This window comes from Cinclus cinclus, chromosome 3 (genome assembly GCF_963662255.1).
Source record: "Cinclus cinclus chromosome 3, bCinCin1.1, whole genome shotgun sequence".
NCBI classification, from domain to species: domain Eukaryota; kingdom Metazoa; phylum Chordata; class Aves; order Passeriformes; family Cinclidae; genus Cinclus; species Cinclus cinclus.
This window is the reverse complement of record NC_085048.1, coordinates 111,529,233-111,538,129: the sequence shown is the minus strand read 5'-3', so window position 1 is coordinate 111,538,129 and position 8,897 is coordinate 111,529,233. Positions and strand designations below refer to the sequence as shown.

Genomic DNA, 8,897 nt, shown 5'->3' with positions numbered 1-8,897 from the left:
GCTGGGTTTTTTATTCTGGGGATCTTTTTAATTCCTCTTTGTAACAAAGGAAGTGGTGGTACACAATCAAGATCACTACATGTTACATGCAAAAAGGGCTTTGCTTTCCCAATTACACGTCCCCAGTATTCTGCAAGCCCATAGTTATAGGGAATAAAGTGGTCATCCAGAAGTTTCTCTTTTGCTCTACTTCACTCTTTGATCGGTTTATTCCTTGCTTTCTTTCCTGCACAGATACCTAAGCCCAACATAAACATGACCTGCCTCAAAACATTTCTGATCATGGCTGACACTGACAACTGAAGGTTTTCAAAATGGAAATAGCAGAGGGCAGGACATTCTGAAATACTCTTCAACAGAGCTGTTAGATATAAGGCAACTAATCATTTTTACGTGGCTAAACATGGGGTAAAATCATGTAGCAGCCAAGCAATAAGAGTGGAATAACATTCTTTAAACTGGGTTGATTTCTCCTGTAGAATGTTCTACTGAGTTATAAAAGAAAGGCAGGTAAGGTTTAATGACATAGCTCGTTTCTAGTCCAGAGTAAATCCAACAAAACTGTCACCTTACTTACTGAGCAATACTTCTCCCTAGCTGCATTAAGCATTCCAGCTGCATACCACCAACAAAGGAGTCATTCCAAAGGGGCACTACCCAGGATTTGGCAGAACTAACCCTACGCAAAGGGACCTGGCATCTGATCCCTTTTTCTGTATCAGCAAAAGTCTTTCTTCAAATTTCATCTCTCCTATCATTACCTGCCCAGTGATGGCAAAGGAACAACAACAACAGGCTTTGATGGAGGCTTTCAACTCAAAGGCATTGGCTGGCACAGACGCACCAGAGACCGCAGTTTGTCTGGCACAATTCTACTTGTCAGGGATCAGGCAAGGCAGGGACAGGGGGACAAGGCAGAAGGCATCTCCTCCCCCAGCCTCAGCCTGCAACACTGACACAGGCAGAGGCAGTGGGGCAAGAGATTTGTCATGGTGAACATTCCACAGGTGGCTTTGGGCTTGTGCTGTCATAGGATGACAAACTCAGACCCTGCATAGGCTGCATCCATTTGGAAGTTTCCATGACCATGACTGCAATTTCAAAAGGACTTTCTATAGCAGGACGTTTCCATATTTCCCCCAAAGCAAAATCAGGTCATGACCATCAATCTCCTATGGATCTGAAAGGTTTCAGCTGAATATCTGCCCCAAGGACAGGTTTTTTCACTTTACTGGGCAAGAGAAATGAGTGGGAATATTTCTAATTTCCAGAAAAATGCATAATTTTTTTCTGCAAATTGTGACATGAGAAACACTGCATGGAGATAAAAGGCATGTGAAGGATGGAGACGAATGCTTCCGTTTCCTGCACTGCACTTCCAGGGTCGCAAGGTCCCACTGCAGCTCCTCCCACTCAAGAATTCACAATGAAGGAATTCTCACTGCACCACTACAGCACACTCCCAGTGACTGCACTCCAGGAGAGTCCACTGAGCCCATCAAGGAGTGAAACAAATTTAAAGAAATTCTGAAAAGAATGGTGTTTAATAAACCTTTCAAAAGGTCACCTCCGAGTCTAGATTCCAATAGTCATTTTAAGACAGACATGCCCTGTACCTACCTGCATGTTCAGACATCGTCTCTTTGATGCTGCTGCTTGATTGTGGCCTTGAGAAAATGGAAAACACAAGAACATATGAGGAGGGAGAAAGAGAAGGGAAGGAACAGGTGTAGCAATCCTTCCTTGCTTGGTCCCTCTGATGAAGGAGAAAATGCAACACATCAAGCCAACAAGATGCAAAGCTCATTAATTGCCCTTAAGCATTCAGTTGCTGCAGCCAGGCAGAGCTGGCCAAGCTCCAGCTGAAACTCAGCAGTCATTCCTCAACTTACATCATAACTCCCCAGTTCTGCTGACTTTCCTTTTGGAGCCAAGGGGCTCCTACAGCCTCTCTCAAGCAGCAGGAGCTGCCAAGCTGAGACACGAGTCTGCATGGAGGGCAGCTACTTTGGTTCTGCTGACAAAGCTTGACTTTGCCTGCTTGTGGCTTTCACTGGTACCAGTCTCGTGCTACATGTGGTCCGAACATGGCAGTATCCTGAGAAGGATATTCCACCTCATGGCTGTCTCAAGAAGGAAAAGCCTTTTTCCAACTCAACTGCTAGGCAAGTGTATTCACATTGCACTTTCAATGCACTACCAAAGCTTTCCAGTTGGAATGACATTTTTGTGACTCCTTCATTATTGCTGTCCTTCAGATAAGCTACATTGACAGCTACATTTTCTCATATATATACAAGCCAATATCTTCCCATCAGGTACAGTACTACAGCTCTTCTGTACCTCCTTTCCCTCTCTGTTTTAATCCCAGACCTAAATATTAAACATTGATAGGATTTTACATCTATACCCGGAAAATATAGCTGGGTTCTCATTTCACAGTGCCGTCCCAGGCACAGAGAAATTATGCCTGACATTTACAGAAGCAGCACATAAAGACAGAGACACCCCTCCAGCATCCAATATTTGGCCAAACAGAGTTTTCCGGTGCTGAAGTTGCCAGTCAAGGATCACAGTATTCAAAGATCTGCAGGATCCAGAGCCATGCAATACAGCTCCCAAATGACACCACAAACATTACAGAGGGAATCAATACCAAGCCCAGCAGAGGACCCATCTTCAGGTGCTTTTAAGCCCTGCCTCCTCTTCCCCACCACCACCACCTCTGCTCTTGGGACACATGGTGTGGGGTTTGACATGGAGCTGGATCATCACGGATGGGCCAAATGGTGAATACACAGAGGTTTGCCTAAATACATGGGAGAGAGCTGACTGTGCAAAGGAACCTCACAAGATAGCAAGAGGGAGCTGAACAGCAGAGTGGAGCAGCAGACACCTTGGCTTACCTCATCTCCTGGGACTCTTGGACATCCAGCTGCACAGAGCTGCGCAGAGACCCTGCAGCACTGCCAACACTGGGACTGACTGCCTTGGGTATAGGGGGGACCAAAGGCAGTCCCAATGACCCCTTCTTCATATCCCCACCTCTGGGATACAGCAAGGATGCCTGGAAAGAGTGGTAAAAAGTGCTGAGATGAAGCATTCAGCCCTTCCTCACTGATGGCTGAAGACATTTAGCCATGCTTTAAACTGGGACCTGGCAGGGAAAGACCAGTCAAACTGCTGGAGTAGCTTGGCCTAGCATGGAGAATGAAAAGGCAAGTGGTGAGGGGGTGCTCATGCCCTAGACTTGCCAACTCTCTCCTTGGGCTCAGTTCACTGCAAGTGTGGCTATGATCCCAGCTGGAATCCACATGTTTGGTATCAAGATGTTCTGCGGTGCCACGGCCTCCACTGGCCTTTGGGATGGTATAGGAACAGGTTCAGATCACTGTTCTCTCCCTGCCTCTTAGGCACCTCACAGCCAGTGCTGATCTCCAGCCAAGTCCCCACAAAGCCATTCTGCAGGATGTCAAAACCTGCTTTTCTCAAGCCCCTCAATTCTTCTGCTGCTGCCCTTCCCTCTTACAGTTGCCCAGCAGCCTTTTAGCCCAGAAGCTGCTGAGCTCTCGCGATGCTCCGTGCTCTCCAGCTCCCACACCTCCATCATCTCAGGCTCACTGGCATTTAGGAAGTTCAGCAGAGCTCCCTGCCCTGCTGCTCTCTGGAAGGTCTCTGCCTGCCCAAATTTCTCCAGGGCCCCCATGCCATGGCCAGGAAGGGAGGTGGAGGTATTGGATACAGATGCACGCCCTTCCTCAGTATCCCATCATTTCTGGCACAACTAAAGGGCCAAATCAGGACCTGTTTGCACTGCAGTGGAAGGATTAGATCCTGTCAGGAATACATTGGGCCCTTCCTCAGCAAGGCTGGAATCAAGTACATCAGCCTTTGATTGGACATTCTGTTTGCCAATGCTGTTGCTCATCTGCCTCCTCCTGCACCCCATGGCAAACCCAGAACAACTGCAGGTGCTGGCCCTGCTGCAAAGGCAATCGTGTACCTGGGCTTGGGGCTGCTCTCCCCATGGCCACCTCCCATCCCTTCCCTCTGGACAAAGCCATGCCAGAGCACACAGCTGCCCAGAAGCTGATGAAATCTAGAAATAGCATCAGAGACAACTGTGTAGAAGGCCATGGCTGTACAACTCAAAAGCTGAGACCACCTGGAACTGACTTTGTAGCACTGCCTGTTCCAGCAAACAACTTCTTCCTTCCCAGCCAGACAGATTTGACAGAAAAAAAAAACCAAGACTTAGACATGGTTCAAAGTTACCCTTACGTTACTAAATGCAGAAGGATGGTTTCCCTTTTGGGCAACTTTTGCTGCCCTGACTTGCTTTTGGTGTTTTCTCAGCCATATGACAGAGGAAAAGCCATGACAGAACTCAGAAACCATTCAAAGACCTCTCCTGCTATTGGTACATGCTGAGGATTGTGAAGTCTGCACTACACACTCATTGCAAAGACAGCCTGAAGTGCAGTGTCCAGCTGAGCTCTTCCTTGGCTGAGCTGCCTCCATGGGCTTAGTCCACAGGAAAAGCTCTCAGACTCCCTCCTCTTGATGCTTTAAGTTTTAGCTTTCACTTTCCTCAGATTCTGTGCTGACTTGGTGTGGGACTCTGAACTTCGTATTAAGTGTTGGTAGGTTCTCTTCTCAGGGCAGTTAGACACAGCAATCTTTTTCCAGCTTAAGAATCAAGGACAACCATTACCTAAAAATCATAAACAATGGGAAAGCGCCGGGAGTGGACCAGAAGGATGGGACTTGGTGACCTGAAGCTGTAACTGGACAATTAACCCCTACTATATAAGTTGACCAAAGGTTATAAAAGTGTAAAAACTCATGAGCGGGATCCATCTTGGATCCCTCCTGGGTGTAGCCCGGGCCAGGCTCTTGTACTGCCCAAGGTGTATCCTTTTAAGGCCTCTTAATTATCACCTACTGTATTCCTTTAACTATGCGTGGTCTCTCTTCCAGATCAGCCTCTCTAGGAATCACTACAGTGCAGAAACTGAAAATCTATCACACAGGACTTAGCTTGGTATCCTTACCTCACTCCCTTTTCCCTCTGAACTCAGCTCCGCACTGTTTCTACTGATATCTTTGTAGCCAGTGCCATCTTTCCCTTTCTCTTCCTCTCCATTGCACATTATGATTGGCTTGCAGGAAGGAGAGCCCTTCCGGATGGGAGGCAACGGCTTGGAGGGAAGGAGCATAGAGGGAGGTGACCCAGAAAGATTCTCGGCAATAAAGTCACCACTCAGGCCTGCAAAGTGGGAAAACAAAATGTAACAGAGGCTGCAATGTAAACCTAAAACATCAGAAGCTCCATGTTTCATGGGACACATTTCCTGGAAACTTTCCTGGAAACTTGCTGCACAGGGAAACATGCACCTGACAGCAGCCACCTGAGGCAGGCCACAGGATACCCTGAGCCACTTCCACAAAGCTCCCAGGGGAACTCCCTGGCCTCTGGGCTGCTCTGGGACAGCAGGGAGCCCAGAGCCCTGTGCTTCCCAGCAATGGCTCAGCTGCACATGCAGCCTCCTGCTCCTCTCCCTGCCCCACAGCTCAGCAGCCCTACAGCTCCACGGGGCACTGGCAGCAGCACAGCTCATGGCAGGGGGCACCTGCAGGGCACAACTGCTCCCTGGCAATGTGCACAGGCTCTCCAGGCTGGCACAAGACCCTTCCTCCCACCAGAGAGCGGCCCAGCTCCCACCTTACCTCTGTGGGAGGCTGAGCCAGGCTCACGAGGGAAAAAGTGAGTTAGGTGAACTCCCACCTTTACAAACAATCATCTAATTGATGAGGAATACAAGGGAGTTTTGAATTAATCAGAAAATCACTTTGTGGTTTTTTGTTGTTGTTGATGTTTTTTCCATGAAACTAGCATCACTGTAATTCCTCTGAACGGTATGGAGCTGGCAAGCCAGGAGAGAGAGCTTCTACTCCTTTCCTTATGTATTACTCATTGCCCATCAAGTACTTTGGGATCCCTTTCCTTCCAAACAGTTGGCAAACCACAGTGATCACAAGTATTTGACAATTACACCTAGGAAGTAGTTGTTTTCAGATGCTAGTTTTCAGGGCCTTTGTTTCTCTAAGTCCCACTCGGTTCTGGGTTGGGTTTCCTTGGTTGCTTTTATTTCGCTTTACAACAAAGGAAGTGATGGTACAAGAACAATGGCACCCCATGTTACAAGTAAAGGAAGCTTTGCGCTCCCCATTACATATCCTCAGTATTCAAGGAGCCCAAATCTTTAGGGAACAAATTAGCTTTCAAATGTTCCACTTCTGCTCAAATACTTGTCCCGTGGGTTTTATTCCCTGCTTTCTTTCCTGCAGACACACCCAAATCCAGTATAAACAAGACCTGCATCAAAACATTTCTCATCATGGCAGTTAAAAGCAATTCAAACTTTCCTTAATGGAAATGGAAGACGGCAGATCATAAAAAGAAGAACATCCTTAAACCAATCTTTTATTTATCCATAGAGAATGTACAGGTCAATTTATGAAAGCACAACAGGTAATATTTAACGAAATTGCACATTTCTAGTCCAAAATGAATCCAGCAAAAATGTCACCTTACTTACTGAGCAATACTTCTCCCTAGCTGCATTAAGCATTCCAGCTGCATATCACCCACAAAGGACTCATTCCAAAGGGGCAAATCCCAGGATTTCTCAGAAATAACCCAGAGCAAAGGGACCTGGAAATCTCATCTGCTTTCTTCATCAGCTAATTATTTCTTCAAATTTCATTTCCCCTATCGTGACGTGCCCCAAAATGGCAAAGGAACAACAACAACAGGCTTTGATGGAGGCTTTCAACTCAAAGGCATTGGCTGGCACAGACGCACCAGAGACCGCAGTTTGTCTGGCACAATTCTACTTGTCAGGGATCAGGCAAGGCAGGGACAGAGGGACAAGGCAGAAGGCATCTCCTCCCCCAGCTTCAGCCTGCAACACTGACACAGGCAGAGAGAGTCAGGCAAGAGATTTGTCATTGTGAACAATCCACAGGTGGCTCTGGGCTTGTGCTGTTATAGGACGACAAACTCAGACCCTGCATAGGCTGCATCCCTTTGGAAGTTTCCATCTCCATAACTGGAAAATTCAAAAGGACTTTCTCTCACAGAAGGTTTCCCCTCTTTCTCCCAGAGCAAAACCAGGCAATGGCTTTGATAGTCCATGACTCTCTTTCAGATGTCAAAGGTTTCAGTTCAGAATCTGCCTCAAGGAAATGTTATCTCCTTCAAGGGCAGGAGGAAGGAGTGAGAGGATTTCTAATTTCCTGATAAATGCCTTCTTCTTCTCTGCTAATTCTGACATGAGAAAGACTGCATGGAGATAAAAGGTGTGTGCTGGATGGACAGGAATGTTTCCTTTTCCTGCACTGCACTTCCAGGGCCCCAAGGTCCCAATCCAGCTCTTGCCACTCAAGATTCACAATGCAGGAATTTTCACTTCACACCACTGCAGCACACTCCCAGTGACTGGGCTCTGGGATAGTCCACTGAGCCCATCAAGGAATTCAAATGAGTTTAAAGAAATTTTTAAAAGAATGATTTTTAACAAAGCTTTCAAAATATCACCTCTAATTCAAGGTTCTAGTAGTAATTTTAAGACAGACATGACCTGTACCTACCTGCATGTTCAGACTTCTTCTCTCTGATGCTGCTGATTGATCGTGGCCTTAAAAAATGGAAAACACAAGAACATATGAGGAGGGAGAAAGAGAAGGGAAGGAACAGGTGTAGCAATCCTTCCTTGCTTGGTCCCTCTGATGAAGGAGAAAATGCAACACATCAAGCCAACAAGATGCAAAGCTCATTAATTGTCCTTAAGCATTCAGTTGCTGCAGCCAGGCAGAGCTGGCCAAGCTCCAGCTGAAACTCAGCAGTCATTCCTCAACTTGCACCATAACTCCCCAATTCTGCTGACTTTCCTTTTGGAGCCAAGGGGCTCCTACAGCCTCCCTCAAGCAGCAGGAGCTGCTAAGCTGAGACACGAGTCTGCAGGGAGGGCAGCTACTTTGGTTCTGCTGACAAAGCTTGACTTTGCCTGCTTGTGGCTCTCACTAGTACCAGTCTCGTGCTACATGTGGTCCGAACACGGCAGTATCCTGAGAAGGATATTCCACCTCATGGCTGTCTCAAGAAGGAAAAGCCTTTTTCCAACTCAACTGCTAGGCAAGTGTATTCACATTGCACTTTCAATGCACTACCAAAGCTTTCCAGTTGGAATGACATTTTTGTGACTCCTTCATTATTGCTGTCCTTCAGATAAGCTACATTGACAGCTACATTTTCTCATATATATACAAGCCAATATCTTCCCATCAGGTACAGTACTATAGCTCTTCTGTACCTCCTTGCCCTCTCTGTTTTAATCCCAGACCTAAATATTAAACATTGATAGGATTTTACATCTATACCCGGAAAATATAGCGGGGTTCTCATTTCACAGCGTCGTCCCAGGCACAGAGAAATTATGCCTGACATTTACAGAAGCAGCACCTAAAGACGGAGACACCCCTCCAGCATCCAATATTTGGCCAAACAGAGTTTTCCGGTGCTGAAGTTGCCAGTCAAGGATCACAGTATTCAAAGATCTGCAGGATCCAGAGCCGTGCAATACAGCTCCCAAATGACACCACAAACATTACAGAGGGAATCAATACCAAGCCCAGCAGAGGACCCATCTTCAGGTGCTTTTAAGCCCTGCCTCCTCTTCCCCACCACCACCACCTCTGCTCTTGGGACACATGGTGTGGGGTTTGACATGGAGCTGGATCATCACGGATGGGCCAAATGGTGAATACACAGAGGTTTGCCTAAATACATGGGAGACAGCTGACTGTGCAAAGGAACCTCACAAGATGGCAAG

General features: G+C 47.0%; 1 protein-coding gene across 1 annotated transcript in view; it reads right to left on the bottom strand.

Moving 5' to 3' along the window:
• Positions 1 to 4,568: 4,568 nt before the first annotated feature.
• The window catches only part of LOC134042036 (serine/threonine-protein kinase pim-1-like), a 44,136-nt gene continuing 39,807 nt past the window's right edge, over positions 4,569 to 8,897 (bottom strand). Inside the window, exons 9-11 of the mRNA XM_062489110.1 lie at positions 7,657 to 7,703; positions 5,055 to 5,201; positions 4,569 to 4,652 (exon numbers count right to left, since the gene is read on the bottom strand). Of these exons, the coding sequence (XP_062345094.1) occupies positions 4,569 to 4,652; positions 5,055 to 5,201; positions 7,657 to 7,703 (278 nt within the window). The remainder of the gene's footprint in view (positions 4,653 to 5,054; positions 5,202 to 7,656; positions 7,704 to 8,897) is intronic.